The 23,055-nt window shown below is 45.8% G+C and overlaps 1 protein-coding gene across 1 annotated transcript; it reads right to left on the reverse strand.

Moving 5' to 3' along the window:
- Positions 1–11,890: 11,890 nt before the first annotated feature.
- Positions 11,891–12,724, reverse strand: LOC125645097 (testis-specific serine/threonine-protein kinase 6-like). The gene has a single exon (XM_048870117.2). It carries the CDS (start codon positions 12,722–12,724, stop codon positions 11,891–11,893), a length of 834 nt encoding a protein of 277 aa, XP_048726074.1.
- Positions 12,725–23,055: the final 10,331 nt, after the last annotated feature.

The following is a 23,055-nucleotide window of genomic DNA, read 5'->3' on the forward strand; positions in this document are numbered from 1 at the left end:
TAAAAAAAATAAGCCAGGAGCAGCACAATTCAAGACAATAGGTGACTTGAAAGTGGAGTGCTGGATGCTAGGTAACTGGATAAAAGGCTGCCAACATTGAAAGCTGTAATTATGAAAAGGTTAATGCATTCAAGCAGAGTTAAGTATACTGGGTTATTTGTTATATTGCCTGCTAAAAGCTTTGCCTGCCAAGGAAGGGCAGGGTCACCCAGGTACTCCTAATACCAATCTATCCATACAGAATTGGCCAAGGACAATTGAAATATATCATTAGCTGCCGTTTTGGCAGTCCAACCTCATTGTAGGAAAATTGTTCAGTCTGCACCATCCCCTGAGAGTGTCAGCTTTGGATTTGATGTAGAAACCCACAAGATATCTGATTACCCAGCAGTGTTTTCCCACAATTCATTAATATATTTTTCAGTGTGATTTTAAAACCTGGACTTTTTAATATCTGAGTCTCAAGCTTATCCTTCAAATCAGCAATGACCTAAAATCTTGTAAACAAATGTTATTTAGCTGGGAAGGGAGATTTAATGTCAACATTGAGTGCGTTATTTCCATTTCCTTTTGTTTGCAGGACTGGAAAGAAATTAAGACTGTTTCATGCCCGGTGCAGATGAATTCAGAGACAACACAGTAGCAGGAGCTAAATTACACCACAGTCTGGAATGGTCTCTCTGAAATGGTTATGCGAATTCTCTTTACTGACAAAACTGCTTCAGGAAGCCTAGGGAACACTGTTCTTTATTCCCCCCCTCCCCCCCCCAAATGCTGAGATTCAGTGTAACTCATATACAGATGTAGGCTTTTTAAAAACTGACAATGCTGCTAGGGGTGTTTGCATAGCTGGGGTGATAGGTGGCAACTAGTAGTGACTGGTGGGCCATTAACAACAGGTGATATTAAAGGACAATTTAGTAAGCTGCAGGGAGCTGATTGGGGCTTGCTGCACAGATAAATGTTCCGTCCTGTCTTTAAATTTCTTTCTCACTGAGCTGGAAGAGGAGGTAAGTAACATGTTAATTATGGGGTAGATCTTCAGAATTCCCTTCCTTTGCAGAGGAAGCTAAACTAAACTGTTGCAAACACCGTAGAAAGGACAGAACTATAATACAAAGAGACTTCTTCCAACACCTGTGTTAATCCATTGATACTAATATAGCTACTCATGTTTTACATTGGTGTATATTCAGAATTAGATTTGTAGGGAGGTTATGTGTAGAAGATAAGACACCATTTGGCAGGGAGGTAAGTGCCCTCATCAAACACTGGGTGCTCAGCACCTCACAGGATCAGGCCCAAATCAGGTCTTGTCTACATTGGGTTTGTAGCTGTACCAGTGCAAACCCCTACTGTAGATACAGTTTAAACTGGTACAAATCTCACGGCACCTGTGTAAATTGTGTCTATGCTAGGGGTCTGTATGCATGCAATATACCCAGTTGCTAAAACCCCAGGGTAGCCAAAGCTTTAGATTTGACTTGGACAGTGTGAATCCTGTGGGATTTTCCAGCATGGATTTCTCTCCCAATGCAAAACTCCTGTCACTTGCGGGTACATACAGTGATGATTCTCAGGGCACTCAAGACTGGGAGTCACCTTGTTACCCCCTGCCTCTGGTGTGAGTGAGTCTTGCCTGTGCCTGGCTGGGTATCAGCTCCCGGACACCACCAGCCTTTCAGCCAATCAAGTACTCTCTTTTGGGCTATGCCAGTCCTGTCTTCATCTTGCAGGTTAACGATAGGTGCAACACAATCCCTTTGAATCGTTCCCCCATAATATCCAGCCCCTGACACTGGCTACTCACAGAAATTCCATCCTAAGGGTACAGTGCACTCCAGTTTTACTTGTAAGCCACGCTGCACTTGTAGGTTTAAACATAAGTAGATTTATTTAAGAGATGGTAAAGACTTAACTACAAGTGAGAGAAAGTGATGGAAACAACTGGTTACAATATGAAACAAAATCATAAATCACCAACCTGGGTCTACACTTATTCATAGTTACCTTTCCTATCCAGTAAAGTGGGTCTCTCCCCAAAGATCAGTCTGTTCCAGAACTGGCTGGCTTCACAGGAACCAGGATTCAATTTTTCACTAGAACACCTTGCTCCTCAAGATGTTGTCTCAGGGAAAAGATTTAGAGGACATCTCTCTCCTTTGTGTTATACTGAAAAAGCCTTTGTGTCATTTTAGGTCATTGCTGATGTGAAGGATAAGCTTGTGAATCTCTTATCTTGTAACAATCTCTTGTTCCTTTCTTTTTTACCTTCAAGAGGTTTTGATTGTTTCCAGTTGTCTCTGATGGTCTTCCACTGAAAGTCTTGCGACTGAGCAAGGTGAAACAATTGAGCCTTGCATTGCATCCCTGGCTTAATAGGTGGGGTGACAATTCCCTGCTGACTGAATGGGCCATCATGGAGACATATTATCCCCTGGTGATTAACTTTTACTCCAAGTCCATAAGGCATACTTTCCATATAAATACATTATTCTTTAAATATTACCTGTACATGCGCCTCACAATGATTATGAATTTTGACAAGTTATAAGCTTTCTGTCGATACCTAACATGTTATATAGATGAATATCCATACGACGTGTTTGGGGCAGTGAGCTTGTCAGGTCTGAGAGTGGTTTGCAAAGAACAATGGGCCCTTTGCCAAGAAACTTCTGTGACATAATATTACACGATTCCCTTAGAGCAATGGAACCGATCTGCAGAGGCGCTGGTAAGTGGCCATTGGATATATTTATTGCGCAGTTCTGAGAAGTGTTTGAATTATTTTTCTGTTCCTAAAGAGGAAATATGCCCAGTTTGAGAAAAGCTCAAAACATGGCAGACAATAAAAATGAGAACCAACCTGGGAAAAATACAAGAGTATTTTAAAAGGAAGGGTAGGAATGTATGAAAGACCAACAAGTAAGTGATAGATTCTAGCAGTAATTATGCAAGTGATTCTGTTGTTTTTTGAGTGCCTGGCGAAGTCTCTCTTGAATTTTGGCTGATTCTGATGTCATTCACAACCGTTCTCCCACTAGTTTAAGTGAGATCAGAATCTAGTTCAGTGTCTTTAATGGGGATCTTTTATGACGTTTATTTTAAAAATCAGTTATTATCCAATTTGTAACTGACGATTTTTATGGTCTCATGACTCCACCCACTACTCCGAGATCATGAGCAAGTGGCCCTCTGAGATTACCAACTGCATGGAGAAAGAAAAGAGTACTGAGGGGTAGCATTACAAGCCTCGTGCGTCTCATTTGTATCCGTGTCCTTTTAACCCCAGCTGCTTTCCCAAGTTACTCAAGGGGGAACATCCTCTTGAAACATTAGTCATGTGTCCCATCTACCCATATCCTCAACAGATGCAAATGTGTAGGAGAATTTGTTGCTGAGGTCAGATGCATAGCACTGGGTTTTGAACCTTTAATTTTATTAGCTGTGTTCTTTTTTTTTTTAAAGGAGTAGAGGTGACGTAATGCAAATGGGTCTTAACAGAGCCTGAACAGACTCTTTTGAACTTAAACTGCTCATGATCCATTGCAGTAGAGTGGAAATGGGATGGTTTTTTACTCTGCTCTGTGCATGGAAATCTAAACTGAATAAACAGCACCCGTATTAGGGTTTGGGGGTTTTTGGGGGTGGGGGAGTGTTTGTTACAAGAGCAAACTAGACCACTGACTGCCGGAGTAAACTGCATTTTTACCAGGAAGAAAGCAATTGGGCAAAATCCCCTGTCAGAGTTGCTTTGTTACTGAAAAAAGGAACTGGGGTCCACACCCTGGCCCCACGGGAAAAGTTTCCTTCACTGTGAGCTCTCCCTTTGAAGTTTGTCCTGACCCAGCCTATCTAGCGGCATAGGTTTGCTTTTCACATGTACTCATGTGTGCAACTTTTTTTTTTTTGCGCACGGAGAGATTTTCCAGTGCCCTGATATGGCCCCTTTCCCTCTCCTCACCCTTGATTTTTGCATGACTACTCTTCTGAAAGGCCTGTGCAGCATCAATTTTCAATTGTGATAAAAAACAAAACATACAAGCTCTGGAGAAGTGTGCCTCTCACCCAGACAAATTGTTTATAATTTATAACCCTATGGCCAGAAGTTGTAGAATGGAAAGAGCTGTCTACTCTGTCTATTGGTGAAAATTTATGCCATAGAGAGCTTCATTTGCATGGGCTACCTACCCACAATTCTTCTAGTGGCATTGAGGAGTCACCATAACTACCATGGGCTTGGATTTTGGGGGCAGTGAGCTCCCAAAGATGCTCTGAGGTAGGGATAGAATTATTACTTTGTGGCAAAGAGCTTGTTTCCAAGATGGCCGAGACTGCTCAAAGATCCTGACTGCTCTTGGCTCCCCTCCTGTGGGGACTTTACTGTGAGAGGCCATGCAGACTGAAGGTGTCACTGCAAGAGATGGCACCTTACTGCTTCACTGTAAGAGCCATTGCGGAGGACCATAGCTGAGCTGTGTGGACTCAGGTGAGGCCCTGCCTACCCAACACCTTAACAAAAATGAATCACTGTCACTGTTACAGGGCCAGCTGCCGCTCCGACCTCTCCCTGGGTGTGTCCGTGCTGCAATCGGAGGTGTGATTGCAGCAGGGGCTGGCATACTCATACTAGCTTTAATCTAGCTAGTGCAGCTAAAAATAGCAGTGCAGACATGGCAGTACAGGTCCATCCAGGACCCTGGGTTCATACTTGGGTGTAAGCCAGCACTGAAGCCCACAGCCCATGCGACTGCGTCTTCCTGGCTATTTATAGCCGTTCTAGCTAGGTTCAGGCTACCATGAGTATTGCAACTGTGCTGCAGTCACACCTCTGAGTGCAGTGTAGACATGCGGGTCTCACCTATGACATGAGCCCAAAGCCCACCATCAAAATCCCAGCTTCTTTTCCTCTTGGAACTGTTCATGTCAGACCTCATGCTTTTACCTTCCTTGGAATGGAATCACCCTATTTTTCCACACTTAGACCAGGTCCTAAGCTACAGGACCCTGTGTATTGACGGCGCTTCCTCAGCAGGTCGGAGTGGATTCCGCAGCTGCGGTGCATTCCTGCAAGGGTCTGTGACCAGTAGATTATAGTGACCCAAAACAGTTTCCTAAAACAAAAGCATTGTTTAGCAGCAGGAACAAAGCATAACATAAGAGAAGAGGATTTCTAAACAACAAAAGGTCTACACACATCTCTCTTACCTGCATTATCTCTTAAATCTGCCGCTGTACCAGATGATTGGTGGATATCTTTAAAAAGGCTCCAGCAGTGATCCTGGCAATTTCAGGCAGGGCCATCCCCTAGCTATTTTGGTGCCCTCCGCAGCCCCTCCGCAGGAAGTGGAGTGACCCGGCCCCAGCCTGCTCCGCTCCCGTGGCTCCCAGCAAGTGCTGGGGCCGGTCCCCCCCCGGGCTCCTAAGCCTGGGAACCAGGGGAGTGGAGCAGGCTGGGGCCGGATCACTCCACTTCCCGCAGGAAGTGGCCAGCCCCCCACCCCTCCTGCAGAGGCCTGGGGCCAGGCCCCCCCTCACAGAGCCTTGGAGCAGGGCCCCACGCAGCCCCCCCACTCCCACCTGCTCTGCTGCCCTGGCTCCCAGGCTTTCGGGGAGAGGGAATTCACCGGCTCGCGGCTGGGAGCCAGGGGAGCAAAGCAGGCTGGGGCCGGGTTGCTCCACTTACCATGTTGTGAGTGCAGGGTCGGGCCTGGCTGCAATCTTCAGGGGAGTGGGGGCGGGGCTGAGGCAGAGCAGGGGCAGGAGCCTGGGGAAGAGCTGGGACTGGAGCAGCTGCGCAGGGCACCAGAAAATTTGCATGCTTTGCATATGCGTAAGGACGGCCCTGATTACAGGCCAGTAAGCCTAACTTCAGTAGCAGGCAAACTGGTTGAAACTATGGTAAAGAACAGAATTATCAGACACATAAATCAACATGATGTGTTGGGGAAGAGTCAACACGGCATTGTAAAGGGAAATCATGCAGCCTCAATCTATTAGAATTCTTTGAGTGAGTCAACAAACACGTGGACAATCACTAAGCCGGGTTAGGTGGTAGCACCTCCTGGCATGACCATGCAAGCAGCTCCCTTGGGACTGCAGAGAAACCCACAAAGAAGCACTTGAACTACTGCTACTAGCTGATCCAAACTGTGAGAGGGGTTTGGTGGATGGGTGAGGTGGTTTAGCCAAGGGATTATCACATTCTCACCTGAGGGTGGGGAGGGAATTAGACCGACTACTGCCAAATTCCTGAAGGGAGGAATATATTTTACTTCTGATTTGCATATATATTCTGTGCTTGGTTTGGCTGTGTTCCCTTTCCACTAGTAAGGATTTCCTTATTTGTACACAGTCTGAGTGCTTGTGAGTGGGGAAATTCTGCCTGTTAAGGGCAGCTGGGGAGAGTGCTTTTAGTTTCCCTCTGGGTGGGGCACTGAGGCTCAAGCCAGTTTAGTTATTTGTCAAGAAGAACCTTAGATATATTGAACTCAGCCCTCTTTGCTGGCCTTAATCACCTGGCAGAAGGCTTACACAAGGAAAATTGTTGCACGGACTGGAGAACACAGTTATTTTGTAATTCATGACAGCACTGAATTCAGAGATGAATCACAACAAATAGGAAGGCACTGCATGGATTTATAAAGATCTCCCATTCATGTGCTGAAACATGAAGGCTTTTTAAGTGCTAGGATTTTTCCTTGTATACAAATTACTGTAAATGGGGATTGAACTGAAACAAGGCTAGCAGCTTCCAAGATGCTGCCACTGAATTTGGAACCCTCTTGTAAGTTATAAGGGGATGGAATGTGAAAGTACAAACTCTGTAAATGTTTCGCTAAGTGGGAAATCTTCAGCATCTTTCAATAATAAGTCATAAGTAACAGCAATGCTATCACTTAGCACTTCTCATCTTCAGATCACTTTACAAAGTCACTAATGCTCAAAACTCCTCAGTGAGGTAGGTAGGTATTCTCATTTCATAGATGGGAACTCTGAGTCAGAGAGATTGAAGGAGAAAAAAGGGAAATCCAGTTAAGTACAAATGTGAGCACTGAATGCCCCCATACCCGGGCTGAGGATGCCACTCAGAGAAATGACATCCACCCACATCAGTGGGTGAGGGAAATGGATGAGGCTGGCTGTGAAAGGGGGACAGTCCCAGTAGCAAGAGAGGGAGACGCTTGCCAAAGGCCCCTGGGTAGCTCCTCCCCCTGGGAGTCGCTGGCATCCATTGGCCAGCTGAGGGAGAGGTGCTGATTGGCCAGCATTCCCCAGCTCCCAGGATTTAACTCAGTGTGGGGGCCATGTGGAGCCTCTTTTGGCTCCTCTCCAGCAGCCCACACTTCCCACCTGAACTAGGAATGGGAACCCAGCCTGATAGATGCTGTAGGTCTCGTCGATTGCCTGTTCAGGGGGTCTGGAAGGATTTTTTTTTTCTCCCGGGGCTAATTGGCAGAGGACCAGGGATCTTTTTGCCTTCCTCACAGAACCTGCAAGTGATGGTGGATTGAGTAGGGAACACATTTAGTACCTAACTGAGGCATTGGGTTGTTGGTGGTTATTCATTGCAACTTGCGGCCAGTTTCCAGTGCGGTTAGGAGAGTAAAATGAATAGTTCCAACAGGAAAAAGAGCTGGGATTTTGATGGTGGGCTTTGGGCTCATGTCACAGGTGAGACCTTGTGGCCTTTGCGGGCTGAGGTCCCCATCCTGCTGCGCCCTCTGTGCTCCTTGTGGGGGTGCGGGGAAGGGGGAACGAGGACTCAGAGAGAGCTGAGTGCTGGGGGCCAGGCTGAGGAGAGCCTATCCTCCATTATGGCTTATATGGTAAGCAGCCCTGTAACCCTGGCACCAATTACGGGCTGTATGGTAAGGAGCACTGTAATCTCTGCACTAAAACCAATTAAATGCCTGGTACAGGAGAGTATGGGTGCATAATGCCTCTCCCCGTGTTAAAATTTAATAAAATTTTCAGCCTGCCACTTAATTCCATGCATGTGTCTGTCCTCCTTTTGCCACTGTGTCCACATCAAATACCTATGTAAAATGTCATGATTGACAGAACAATGTGACATCACACATGATAATTGTGATATCACAGAACGATGTACGTTACTATTTTATAGCATCTGAAATGAGTGCTAGTTTCTTCCCAGAGGTCAGACAAAATCTCTGCCTAGGATAACTTCAGTTTACATTTTTTCATGTGGCAAAGTGAATGAGGATGATCAAACAGCAGGCAAGGGTTGGGAAGGATGAGGGCTACAGCAATAAAATCACATGAAGCTCAATGTAGAGATGTGCATGTCATGGGACAAGTAATGAATGACATTGACTTGTAGGCCTCAGAGAAGAGGTGAGTTTCCTGGAGGGATGTGGAATGAGGACAGTGTAATGGCTGGGTGGGGTTGGGCATGTATATTTGGTGTTGGGATCAGAGGCCATGGGCTTGCTCAGACCATGGTGTTACATATTGCTCTTAAACATGTCTGTCTCTCTCTCCATCAGCTCACTGATCTTCAGCTTGGTGTGGCCCTTCTGGAAAATTCCCAGCACTGCTTCCTCTAAATGCTTTGAGCATCCAGGATCCTTGGGGTGGTCTGGGTAAAATTACACTCTCTGGCACATTCCTCTGTAGAGGGTTCTGAACCCCCTGTCCAAGGGGCTCTGGCAGTTGGCAGAACTATTTTAAAAAGGGAAATTCTGGGCTGCAGCTAGCAGTGGTCACCATGTGGGGTGCAGGCAGGAGGCCTGAGGGTGCCTATCCCTCTCTGAGCACCTAAGCTGGGGCCTGTGGCAGCCTGGCACAGAGGAGAAGAGGCACAAGGGAAAGTGGCCAGGGAGGCCAACAGCCCCTGCAATCAGGAACCCCTTCCTCACCTAGTGGGCCCTTCTCATACCTCACCCAGCTCTCCTCAACCCAGGGAATCCTTTTGGTCCCAAACACAGCAACTCCTCCTGCTGTCCCAGCTCCTCACCCCAAGATGATGTTCTCCTTTCTTCTTCCTCCCCCAGCAGCCCCTCTCCCTATTCCCAGGGCCTCCCACTGCTCCCCACTTAACTTTGGGATCTTTGGAAGAGAAGGGCAGTGTCTTCCTGCCTCCCGTTCCATCCCATTGTCTTCTGAGGGCAGCTGACTGGCTCCCCACCTGCCACAGGGGGACCCCTTCCTCCCTCCCAATCCTTGAGGATGGCATATCTTCATGGGAAGAACAGCTGTCTTCCTTTCTCCTACCACTACCACATGGTCCAGCCCACAGACCGACCATGCTAAGGAACCTTCCTTGTGCTGAGAAATCCCATCCAATAGGGATGGGACTCCCCAGCAAAGGGTAACCCAGCCCCTCTCTGCCTGCAACCTCCCCAGGTATTGTGCCTCCCATCCTGCCGGATACCCAATCACTCTTCCTGCCTAACAGCTCCCTGAAGACCTACCCAGCCTCCTGCTTTCCTGTCTCTCTACTTCTGTTCCATGCCATTAGCCTTGCTTCCTTCCCTAGCTTCCACCCTACTTACACTACCAGGTTCCCACCTCACGACTGAGTGGGAAAGAATTGGGAACACTGGGGGAATGGGGGAGAGGGCAGCAGAGACTTGTTTGAGGACAATGAGGGGATGCATTAGAAGGCAAATGCCCTTAGGAACTTGAGCTGGGAAACTGAGACCACACTGGGGCTAGGCAGGGAGCACAGAAGGATTCACTGGAGGATAAGGCCATCTATGGAGTGCCATAGAGTGTGTCCTCTGGATGTTTATCCAAACCTCCTACTTTAACTCCCAGTGGACAGTCAAATGGAGAGAAACCTGGAGGTCACCAAGGGGAAGAGAAAGAGGGAAAGGGGATAAACTAGAGTCAACACTGAGAAAACAAAAGGGGAGTTGCTGTCTGAGGGGAGCTGCAGCTTACTTGTGGTGACAGACTTGCTATTTGCCCTCTCAGCACCCTGGAGGGGACCGCCTTTTCTACTTCCCCAATGAAGACAGCCATAGGGGAGATGGTTTTCTTTAGGGACAGATTATAGGAGAGTGTCATGGGGTGGGGAGTGGTTGGCTTCTGGAAGTTCAGATGAGTATCCACGCTCTGGATCTTTATCCAAACCTCAAACCGCCTGAGAATTCCCTAGAATACCCCATGGACAGCATGTCCCTGTAGAATTGATCCCCGCCTTATGTAGGTGGTTGCATCCATGCTGGGGTTTTCTCATCCACTGCAGATGATCAATATGAATAGCCACCTAATGGAGACTGCTCCCTTGCAATTTTACAGATGCACTGCCTTGCGGGGACTTTTCCACCTTTGGAGGCACTTACCTCCTGCAGTGAGATCTCCATAAAAGATCTTCCCTGGCACTCTTTGCTGAGAATAAAAAAAAGCTGAAATGTGCAGAGGCACTAATGACTCCATAAATCCATGCCCTCCGGTGCTGAAACTCAAGAGGTTATATTTTTATTGAGATGAGGGGACAGTCATCTCACAAGGAACGCATTTTCCATCATGCAGCAGAGAGACCATTTTCTGGACAACCCTTTTGGATTGAAATGTACACTGCTAAGTGTGGTTTTATTTAACCCCCTACTTTTATAAAGCTCAGAAGCTTGAAATCAAAATTTGTTTCTTAAACAAACAAACAAAAAAATTGACCTTGCTTCTTGCAAAGCCATGTGCACTGGTTAGTGAAAGATGGATCCTGGATGGTGAAGCTGCTGTCATTGATTTTGGTTGGTTTAAACAACAACAGAAGCGTTTGTCTAACAGGATGTGACTGTGGGCTTGATACGTGTCTCTATGGGAGCCTTTCCATTGACTTCAGTGGAAGTTTGAGTCAGGCTTCATTTGAATAAGGGAAACGTTAAAGATTTTATTAAAAGGTCTTTTAAGCGCTTTCCCCCATAAGTGAAAGAGTCTTTGCAAGTGGGGGTTTGGCTATGGAGATTTATAGCAGAGATTTGGGGCCCGATTTAAGAATAGTTGCTAACTTTTTATGTGCAGTTCTCAAGTTCCTTTTGGAGCTGGAAATGCAAAAGTCCCCATTTTTAGCAAAATAGCTATCATTTTCCAGCTTTATGCAGCTCTGATTGAGCCCAATCCAAAGTTTTGGCCCTGGAATCAGATCTGGATTTTGGACATCACCAAAGTTGGAGACTGTTCAGATCCCAGGTTCCAAAAGGAGGGAATCTCCCTCCAAATGAGTGAGGTAAGGAGCAACCTAGGAAATGGTGTTTGAAAACAGGCTGAAGAGCAGTGGGAAAGAGATTAAAAAGGTCTCCTCCAGCCCCCGCAAAGCCCTGGCCATGGCCCCTTTTATAAATGCTATCAGGTGACTCAGACTCAAGACGCTTTTTGGCAGAAAGGAATCAGGGAGTAGCACAGAAAGTCAGCCACATGGGAACTTCAGAGTTTATTATTGTCCGTTAGGGAGTAGGTGACACAAAGATCTTTGCTGCTATTTGTCCCACCATCTCATCCGCACACTGCCGCCTTCAGGCTTTGTGATGAAGTCCAAACCTGCCTGCTGGGGAGACCATCTCCTTCCTGCTGCCACTGGCAAGTTGATGGTACTCCAATGTTCCCTGTGGTCAATGCTTCTTTAAACAGCCCCATTCATCATTCTTGCCACTAGCTCAGCCTGGTCCTGGTACCTTGAAATCCAACCTGCAGCAGCTTCATAGGGTGGTTGGGCCTTTAACCGTCTTCTAGCAACATGTGGTCACATCATCACTTTAAATCTTACTATCAGCTTCATGTGGCTGTTGCACCTGTAAATGACCCTAGTCCTTTCCAGCTCCTCATTGTCAATATCTGTTTAACATGCAGCTTCACAGGGTTGGTGCCCCAGCTGTCCCTGCACATGTCCTAGGGCTGGAATATATGGGGGAGCCTTGCCCTTTTAGATATCCCCTTTCAGCCAGCTGTTCTTGGTCACCTGTCCCACCCCAGGCCGGGAGGCTGGACTGAACTGGAGCAGCTGGGCAATGAGGGTTTTGCAGGGCTCAGGCAGAGGGGGAAGACCATCAGGGTAGAGGACCCCCTTCTTCTGGCGGCGGGGCATGCTGTGGATGTGGGTATCATCAAAGGGCATGCAGCCGGTCACCATCACATAGAGCACCACGCCCAAGCTCCATATGTCGTACTTCTTGGCATCGTAGGGAATGCCCAGCAGCACCTCAGGGGAGGCATAGGCAGCTGATCCACAGTAGGTGGTGCTCAGATCTGGGTAGCCATGTGCCTCCTTGCCAAAGCCAAAGTCAGTGAGCTTTGCCCGGCGGCCATCAGAGGTGAGCAAGACGTTCTCACACTTGAGGTCCCGGTGCACCAGGTTCCGGTCATGAAGGTAGCGCACGGCACTCACAATCTGTCCAAAGATGTCCCGGGCCTCAGGGACACAAGGTAGTTTCCCCAGCCGCTGCACCAGCTGGAGCAGATCAGTGGACGCTGCTTCCATCACGATGTAGAGTTTCCCATTGCAGACCTCGATGAATTCAAAGACCCGCACAATATTGGGGTGCCGGATCACCCGCAGGATGGAGAGCTCCCGTGGTAGAAACTTGTGTACAAAGTCGGGGGGTGCCCGGCGCCGATCCACCACCTTGATAGCTAGCGAGCCCTTGTACTTGGCTGAGGTGGCCACCCTCACCTTGGAGTAACTGCCCTCACCCAGGGTTTGGCCTAGCTTGTAGCCAAGCTCGTTAAGCAGTTTGTCTCCTCCGGAGGTTCTTGACATGGTGCAGTGCGGCTTGATGGGTTCTGATGGGCTTGATTGGGGCTGGTGTTTGCTCCAGGGATTGAAAGCTTTAACCCATTGTGCGTGGCAGCTGTTGACTTTCACCCCCTCCCATGTTCCCACTGGGTACTTGGTCTAGGGCCATCCCTGCTCACCCGGGTATTGTGATGTGCTAGGAGTGTCATGGGCCACTCCCTTTGTGCGTTGCCAAGGGTGCCAAGTTAGCTCCCTTTCCTTCCTCCCCTCTTTGGGATCCTGGGCATATCATGTACAAAAGCAAGGGGGAAAGCTCCTCATGTTAATTTTCCGGAGGTTATTGTCTCTTCCACTTGAGTTTGGGATAGGCTCCTTGAAATAATAAGAGCTTAGTCATGAGCATCCTGGAAGGAGCAATTTTTGGGTTTTGCCAGACTGATGCATATTCTGCACAGAAAACTAGATATGTTCAAGTCAGGATTTACACAAAGTGGTACAAAAAGAATGGTTTTATACCCTGCCAAACTGCAAGTTGTTTTGGGTGGCTGTGAATATTTATTTTGTAGTTCTGAGGCTGTGTTACCGGAAGATTTGAAACCAATTGTATTTAGCCAGTGATGTTGCCTACAAATGCAGCTCTTAATTTAAAACCTTTATTTTGAATTTATCTGTTCCGGTAATTAAGATTGTGGCCTGCCCTAAAGGAGGTTCCAGGGAAAGCGGCAGCTAGCTAACTTTCCCTTGAAAGGACACGGATACAGCCCTCTGATCAAGAATAGACAGTCCAGGCAGTGAATCTTTGAAAACACAAGTAATATTTATTTAGAAATGAGTGGTTCCAGTAAAAGAATAGAGATAGATAAAATAAGGTTACAGTTAAAAAGGGAATGAAGCGACGCGACAAATAAAAACACAACCCTACAATAATAATTTCAATTTAACTCTATGGCATATAACAAGATGATCATTCACTTAATACTCTATACCTTATAACAATATAATAGTTAAACATGTAACAATATATTAATTAACCGGTCAATATTAAATACTTAAAAATAAGCATCTAGGAAGCGCTGGCTTGGTGGTTACTAAATGGGTAGGAGCAGATCTCACTCAGACACAAAATCTAACTTTATTTACACTTGCAGCCCATACATTCTAGGGGATGGTAAAATAAAAGGAAGATTGGACTTACAAGGGCTTTCTTAACAATCCCTCTGAACCATCTTCGAGGGCCTTCTGCTCGGTCTGTGTTTTGGGAGCGCTGGTAGCAATCTGTGCCGCTGTTCAAGCAGCTTCCTGTTCCACTGAGGAGAAGCTTCTCCTCAGGGAGCAGATACGGGAGGTAGCTGCTGCAGTGGCCTCGGCTGGCTGGGTGGCAGAAACGGCCATTGCCAGGGGCAACCTTGGAACCCTGAGTGGACTGCTGTTACTGCTGCTGCAAGAGCTGCTCGGGAACGATGCCGGCGAGCGTGGGTCGCGGGCTGGTCGTGGCTGCTCGGGAACGATGCCAGCGAGCGTGGGTCGCGGGCTGGTCGTGGCTGCTCGGGAACGATGCCGGCGAGCGTGGGTCGCGGGCTGGTCGTGGCTGCTCGGGAACGATGCCGGCGAGCGTGGGTCGCGGGCTGGTCGTGGCTGCTCGGGAACGATGCCGGCGAGCGTGGGTCGCGGGCTGGTCGTGGCTGCTCGGGAACGATGCCGGCGAGCGTGGGTCGCGGGCTGGTCGTGGCTGCTCGGGAACGATGCCGGCGAGCGTGGGTCGCGGGCTGGTCGTGGCTGCTCGGGAACGATGCCGGCGAGCGTGGGTCGCGGGCTGGTCGTGGCTGCTCGGGAACGATGCCGGCGAGCGTGGGTCGCGGGCTGGTCGTGGCTGCTCGGGAACGATGCCGGCGAGCGTGGGTCGCGGGCTGGTCGTGGCTGCTCGGGAACGATGCCGGCGAGCGTGGGTCGCGGTGCTGTTCTAGTTGCTTTGCTAGGATGGAAAGGCCATTAGCTCCTTACAGAAGCCTTTGCTATGGCTTGTGGTGCTGCTGCAGTAGTAACTGCTTTGTGAGCGATGGCCGCCAGTGAGCACTGTCTGAGGCTAGCGAGTGCTGTTGATGCTGGTGACTGTGGGTCGTTAGTTTTCTTATCCAGCAGAGTTCCACTGGCGTGGGTGCTGCAGCTCTGTGAGCGTCGTCTTTCTTCCACGTGTCCTGCAGCATTCCGCTCTCCTTCAGGTCCTTGTCCCCTACAAGGTTTTAGCCTGCTGGCGGTCGCCTTTATATACGATTTGCAGCGCATTAGCTATAATTTATTATCGTAATTCAGCCAATCTGCTTTCAGGGATTTGCATATGCTAAATTATGTCATGTGTACCAACCTGACGCTCAAGCTCAGCCAATCAGGTTCTAGAGATTAGCATATGTTGATTGTATGCTAATTAGTCATGTGTCCTAGTAGCTCCTCCTCCTCTCATAGACTTCTATGGGCTCAATGTGTTCCTATGGAGTTTTGCAGCTGAACAGCTACTTCCTGTTTGAAAGTCCCATGTATTCCTATCGGCTTCAATGTATCTCTATGGGATTTTGCTGAGTCATTCCTCACAGGAAGTGGAATTATTGCATCATAGGCAATGGACTCCTGTGTGCCCTAGAAATGGGATCTCTCACTATATTACATCAGCCTACAGTCATCATTAGTAGATTTTCTAATTTAAACTATTCTTAATTTTTATTTAATTACAGATTTATTCCTAAAACTAATTACTGTTCTGAGCATTCCAAAGGGTCCTGATACGATCACCACTCCTTTTACATTCAATTAAGCAGCATATAATTTTTCCAAATTTACACCCTGAAATTTTTTACATCCTGAAGTTTTTCTGCAAATTTCCAATTTAAAGTGTTTTAAGGCATTTCAGGCAACTGAGACAAAATCTCTGGTCACAGCTGGAGGAGCATATTTACAGCTATGGTGGTTCCTCCTAAGGGTTTAGAGGAGGACTCTCAATTTATCTTCCAGTGAAGAATCCCCAAAGAACTCCTTCTCGCCTAAGCTCTTGAACTTGGAATCATAGTCCTTTGAATTTTTAAAAAGATGATAATTGGGGCTGCATAAGAAAATTCGGACCAAAGGCCTCTTAGAGATCTACTGAATTTTAGATTTTTAATTTTGTTGCGGGTAATGATCATTGTTCTGAGGTTACATTTGAATAAATGTACCATGTATTTTAGAATACGTACTATTGATAGGGTATATTTATATGAAATATTTTAACTTCCCTCTCCAGTTTTTCTTTTCTTGAGCACTTGTTTGCTGAAGGTAAATGGTCTTTGTGGTTCTTGGTATAAATGTAGCTTGTCTGGATTCTGTGTGTGTATTTTCTAATTTTTTAATTAGACACTCTGAACAGCCCAAGGAGGCGACAAGAGAGCCCTAGGTACTGAAGAGAATAAGGGATTTGGGCAATCACATGGAGTCCTTGCCTGCACACGCATAACATCACTGGTAGCCCTAAGTAAGGGCAACAAAAGGGGCATCTGATGCCTCCAGCTACCCACATGGGCCACTTTTTACTAACTCAATGGGGCAGGGAGGAGGGGAATAAAATACAGCCCCAGCAAGGGAAGTGAAGAACACTATATCTAACTGAAACAGCAGGGGCAGGAGGTATTTGGAGAGGCAGGAAGCAATTGCCTGAGTTGGGACTTGGTGAGAACTGCAGCATTAGCCGCCCTACTTTTGCGAAGAGTGAAGTGGGATCTTTAATGACCTCTGTTTTGGGTCTCTCATGAAAGATATCAGCAAAAATGCCCCTCAAACAGCCTGCCAGATTTCAGATCCAGTAACTGACTCAGAGGAAAGAGGGCTGCCTACCTTCAGTTCTTAAGCACTATTGGTTTTTCAGGATATTCCAAGGTTCTAATCCACGGTAGGGAACAGCTGCCTGAAAATTGTATTTTTTATTTAGTTTGTTTAAAAAAAAGTCTGAAACCACAAAACCCTTCATGACAGGTTTCAGAGGAACAGCCGTGTTAGTCTGTATTCGCAAAAAGAAAAGGAGTACTTGTGGCACCTTAGAGACTAACCAATTTATTTGAGCATGAGCTTTCGTGAGCCACAGCTCACTTCATCAGATGTTTACCGTGGAAACTGCAGCAGACTTTATATACACACAGAAATCATGAAACAATACCTCCTCCCACCCCACTGTCCTGCTGGTAATAGCTTATCTAAAGTGATCAACAGGTGGGCCATTTCCAGCACAAATCCAGGTTTTCTCACCCTCCACCCCCCCACACAAATTCACTCTCCTGCTGGTGCTAGCCCATCCAAAGTGACAACTCTTTACATAATCAAGTCGGGCTATTTCATGGTTCTAATAATACTTTTGCCAATCAGTGCTGAAAGAAAAAAAAATTAGTCCAGGACTGAGCACTATCTTCCCTTATTCAGTCATTTCAGTATTTTTTAAAGTCACTGAGTTATATAACCACTTGAATAAACAGTAGTTATTAAAGCAGCTTTGGTTACAGTGGTGCGTTTGCTGGCACCTACTGCATTATAAGCACAATGTTAATTTTTATCTGCTATAGTACTTGCTGGCTTTACCAAACCCTCTCTCCAAGAGCCATCTTTTCTTTTCTAAATCCTTTTGCAAATACAGGAATTCACTGTGCCTTGAAAGCACAGCTTTTTATTAGGCTTAATGCAGAGAAGCGTCACTCCAGTAACAGCTGGAGGAGTCATCCAGTGTTAGCCAGGCACCACACTGCCTGAAATGCCTTGAGACAGAGGAGCGATATAAATGCTGCACCAGTCAGTTACAAGGTGGAACATTTGCTTCCTCCAGTGTGTGGACAACTGTGCTGGCTGGTGGGGTGGGAAGTGGGTCCCTTACTCCCATTCCGTCCTCAACTTCTTTGAAGAGTGTGGAGTCAGTATAGCTACTAGGGGATCACATCTGTATGGAGGCATAAGGGAGGAGGTTTCTTGTCTCCTATGTCCATGTGGTGCCAGATGCAAACTGCCCACAGACTCTTTCCATGCAGGCAGTCTAACGTGCTTAGAATTCGTGCTTCTGAAGTGGTTAAGTCATAAACTTCTTTCTGCAGAAGAATTTGCCCAGTTTCCTGGTTTCACTGGATGACATTGGCAGCATGGGGGTGGGGAAGGAGAGCATGAAGAAGAAACAATTGGCCAAACTACTGAAGATGACAATTAAAAAAAGAAAATAAATCCAGGAACAAAAACTGACAAAAATTCAAGTTAGGAAAGAACTGCAGCTTGAACCATATGCCACGAATGCTTTTATTTAAACACAGGAAAAACAGCACAGCACTCAGTAGGCCAGAGAGCTGTGGAAAGTCATTTATTTCTGCGGGCTACAGATTAATTCCTGGCACTTGCAGTTAGACTGTGATTCATAACCACAGTGACTTCAGATGAGGTTCAGGCTGCACTTTCAGTAAGAAGTGAGCGCTCCTAGGTGACTAAACACCACTGAGCTGACGTAGTAGATTTGAGGAATTTTTATGAGGGAAGATGATGCCCCATGTTCCCATTGGTTACATAGATTCCCTTCTTGTTATATTAGTGCCAGGGAGAAAAGCAGTCCTCAGATCTCTCAGTGAATAGGTAGGTACCATTCCATATGTGTGTAAGCATAGTGATTCTGATGGTGCACAGTACTTTGGGCTAAAGCAGGGCTTGAACTGTAGTTCAAGCAGTGGAATACATGGTGATCACAGGGGGTCCATGGCAAAATCATCTTTTAGGGGAAGCCCGTTTGTGATGTTCCCAGAAGAGATGTGGCCCAAAGCACTGTGGGAGAAAAAATGGAGTAGCTGCTATGAACGATACCCAAATGGTAAAGGTTGCTGTGGCTTTGTACCTTGTAATACTGGTAAACCTACATCTGCTGAAGTGAGCTCCCAGTTTTCATGTTTCCAGCAAACTTGGTTGAGGCTGCTCTACGCAGGTTCAAATTGGCAACTGAGCTGTTCTCTCAGCCATGCTCTACTCAGAACAATACCTACCAGTTAGAAACCATAGATGCGTTATAAATCTCAAGCTCCCATAAAGCGATGCCATGATGGTTAGGAGAGAAGAGCCCAGCTGAAGAATAGGGTGGGGAAAGGCTTCTTCCCCAGATGGGGAATCTTGGGGTATCCAATGTGATACTAACATATATTTCTGGTCTTTCTGTAAACCCAAGGCTAAACTGATATTAGCTGCTGCTGTTCATGGTGCAGATGTTCTTGTTCAGCTCTATTCTTAGCCTGGTTCCTAACCCACAGTCTGCAGTATGACATGTGACTTTCAGAAGAAGCACTCAACTGAGACAGCAAGAGGAAGGAATGAGATATTTCTTCTTTGGAGAATACCATTAGACAGAGGAGGAGGAAAGAGCTCTGAGTTCTAACTTAAGTTAGAACTTAAACCAAACTTTTGTAAAGAATAAAGAATATTTTCCTCACTAAATAATAATAAGCCTGCAATACTGTTGTTCTGAGACATATGGTTAAAATTTTCAAACACAGCTAATGACTTAGACTCCAAAGTTTCATTTAAAAAAGTTCCTGTAGGTTCCTAAATACCCAAGTCTTTTCTGAATATGGGATTTTGACTCCTTAGTCATAGAGGCGCTTCTGAAAATGTAACCTAACTTATAGCAGGAACAGAAATGGGGGTACGAGAGGGATCTGGGACTCAGATGACCTGGATTTAGTCTCTGGATTTGTCAGTGACTTTTTATGTTGCTACAGGCAAGTCATTTAATCTGTGTCTCATTGTCCCCTTTTTACAAATGGGGAATCTTTTTACGCACTGTTCTGTAAAGTGCTTTGAGATCCTGTGTAAATATGGCAAAGGGATGCAACCCTGTATGGGGACATATGATTTAGGGTAAGTCCAGGGTGAATGCACTGTCATTGTTCTGTGGAGAGGAGGTAGGCCTTCTCCGCCCTCTGAGGTGAGCAGCCACCTCCTCTCACTTTCTCAGAGGGAAGTGACAGTTGGAGGAGAAGAGGGGGATGGTTGAAGGATAGAGGCAGGCAGTGTGGGAGCCTGAGAGAAACAGAGACTCTGTGAGTAAACTGAGTCAAACAGGGAGCAGCCAGAGGGATGGGGGGAAACCCCGACTGAGAGAAACTGAGAGTAAGTGAGAGGCTAAGATTGGGCAGGAAAGATATACATGCAGATGAGGGTTCTTTTAGTTTAAAGGTGGCTGGTCAAGTCAGTCCACATTGGATGGTGTGTTCCTGAGCATCCCTTCCTCTTTGTTCCTAATCATCGGTTCCAGTCATCTCCTATCTTTAATTCATGTGGCCCTGGAGATCTGGAACAGGAGATCCAAAGGTCCTTCTGATCCAGTGGTTTGGTCTAACGTGCAGTCATGCAAGCAAGAATCACTGGAGTCGAGTTCATCTCTTCAGGAAGTCATGAGGCATTTTGAGGCTCAAAGACTACTTGGGTGCTAGACAGCATCCAGTGAGATATTTGGGGAAAGGGGAACCTTAAATTGGAAAAAATAACCTATAAAATAATAGCCTGTGTATACAAAGATAGCTATAGGAATATTTCTTTATTAAGAGGGTTATATTTAGTTAAGTACACTTAGCAGTAAGTTATGGTGTGTGTGTATATTTGAACCATTATAAATTTATTTATTATATGTATTAATCAATTTAATGTTATTGTAGGGAGGTGGAATCGAGTTCTGTTTGTTCTAGTTAATAAAATCCTCGTTTTTTTGACAAGCAGTTGTATTATCTTGGCTACCATTAAATAATCCTTTATTATGATGTAAAACCTGCCCCCCCTCACCAGCCCTCTCCTGCTGTTTAAATTATACTACCACTGTGATGGATCATTACTAAATCTTGTTCAGTAGTCTGGGGACATGGTGACCCTCAGGTGTATTACAAATTATAACACAATAACCCTCCTCTGAGAGTTCTGTTTACATTTGCATGACACTCACTGCATAAGTGCAAGGTATTTTGTAAACCCAAAACAGTTTTATCTTGATGAGAGCTTGACCAACAAACAAATCAGTGCCTCTTAGGCCCCTTGGAGGAGCTTCAGAGCAAAGAGAGAGAAAGAAGTTGGGGGTATAATTGGGAGGCCCCTGTCATGTGGCTGGAGGATGTTTTGACTTTCTGTATTAGGTAATCATTGTAATTTTACCCTAGGGAGGCCGCACAGATGTATATTCCTTTCATTAGGGAATGAGAGGTGCTTCCCTTGTGAGACGATCTCTCCTATGGTGGAGTTAGTTGCTGGGAATTCAAAAGCAGATTAATCTCAACGTTCAGCTAATCAAACATGTCTCTGTGCTGTGTGTTTTGCTGTGGCTGCCCTTTCCCTGAGCTCCTGGATTGCTAGAGCTATGTCAGTTTAATTATTGGACTGTGAAGTACCAGCTGTCATTCACTACAGCAAACAACTGAGCTAACAAAACAGACATGAGAACTTGTTTACTTAGGATCATTTGTCCACTTCTTTGCATTCTTATTTATCGCTGAAGTCCCTATTATGATTGACTGTGGTTTATTTCAAAGGAAACCTCTGTTTTCCATTTAGTTTTAAAATGTTCTAATTTTTTAATCATGAACAACATTTTTATGTACTGTGGGCCAAACTTTACTGTCCTTAGGTGAAGACAATGCATGGTGTAGCTGAACAGGGAGTGCAGCATTTGGCCCTGTATTTGGAATTAATAATTTAGTAAAGTGTTTCCTGGAAGTTTCACACACGGCATCACATACTAAAGAGATGATAATATGTAAAAACTTATTTTAGGATAATCACACCATTAGCAAGGGTTGTATCTAAAGCAGTTTCTCCATATTAATGATAGGCAAACCTCAAAAGGTTTGGTCAATCAGATAAGGACACTACAGCTTGCATATTTACCTAAAGTTTATTTTAAATATCCAAAGCTTTTAGGACTAAGTGCATTATAAACTACTGTGGAAAGTTAGCTTGGGTGTATTCAATATATGAAAAATGTATACAACATGTGTTGCTTGTCTTATGTCCCAGTCCCATGATCAGACCCATGTGGAGTCCCACTGAAATCAACAGGGCTCTGCACGGGCTCAGGGGTTGGCTGGCATGGATCTGATTGCAGGGTTGTTGGGTTGGGGGATTTCCTGTGTGCGTGAACACTACCTAGTACACCAATGGCATAAAAAAACCTAATTCTAACAATTTCTATTAATGAAAGAACTGTAGCACCTAGTTCTATTGCGCTATACCTCGAACTCTGATCCTGCAAGTTACAATGCGTGAACGTACTTGCATAGAGCCCCTTTGACTTCAGTGAGGCTTCAGGTGGGTTGAGGGGGTTCTGCCCATGTTGTAACTTGCAGGATCAGGGCCTTAGGTATTTCTAAGGCACCTGTCACCTCTCTATCTAATCTTTGTGGTATCTCATTGATCAGCATGTATATATGTAGATAAAACACATACATAAGAATTAAAGGCAGCTGACAATTAATATTCTGACTTACAGACCTTGTCTCAGACTGTGCAAATGGGCACCATAAATTATTCCTGTTCATCTGTGTTTGAATAATTGGATCCTATTGCTGTCCATAAATGGGATGATTAGCTTTTTAAAATGAGTTTTCCCACATTTTTCTGGTGTTTCGTATTTCTGAATGTATTTGATTTTTTTTTTTTTTTTTGGTCATTTGGAAAGAGAGCCCTGGGCTGAAAAGAAAACAGCTTGTTGTCTTCATTATTGATGGTCCATATGAAACATTGTGACTAGGTTAGTGCTGGCACTAAGATTTGTATTGGTCTGGCTCTGCAGCCAGAATCACATACTGTACCTTTTTGAGTCCAATAGCACGCTCAGGTTATTAACATATGGAACAAATACAAGTGAGGTTTGGTTTGTAACACAGGGCAGGCATGTTTTGATAGGAGATAACAAGGAAGCAACACAGCCCATAGCAGCAGGTCTTATTTCTTTCAAAAATGTTATTCTCCCTTTTTTAAAACTGCAAAATGCTATTCAGCAACCAATCTCAGACCTGTTAGAATAACTGAGCACGCCCAGTGCTGGTTTGGTGCGGTTGGAAAGCAAGCCGGCCCTTTAAAAGGGATGTACCAGAGGAACAACAAATCCAGACTGCTCAAAGACGCTTCATTGCCTGGGTCCCTTTTCTGTAGTAGAACGGCTACTCCAAATCTACTGTAACTGCAGGTGTGATTATTCCTGCTAGTTTATTTTAGCCCAGTAACGCTGCTGTTTGGCAGAGCTGTACTTGCAGAAGCAGAAACAAACATAACTGAGCACAGAGCCTTGTCTATGAATGTTTTATGAACATGTGTGTGTGGAGGTGGCAGCAGCCTGAGAC

This window comes from Caretta caretta, chromosome 11 (assembly GCF_965140235.1).
Source record: "Caretta caretta isolate rCarCar2 chromosome 11, rCarCar1.hap1, whole genome shotgun sequence".
Taxonomy (NCBI): Eukaryota; Metazoa; Chordata; order Testudines; family Cheloniidae; genus Caretta; species Caretta caretta.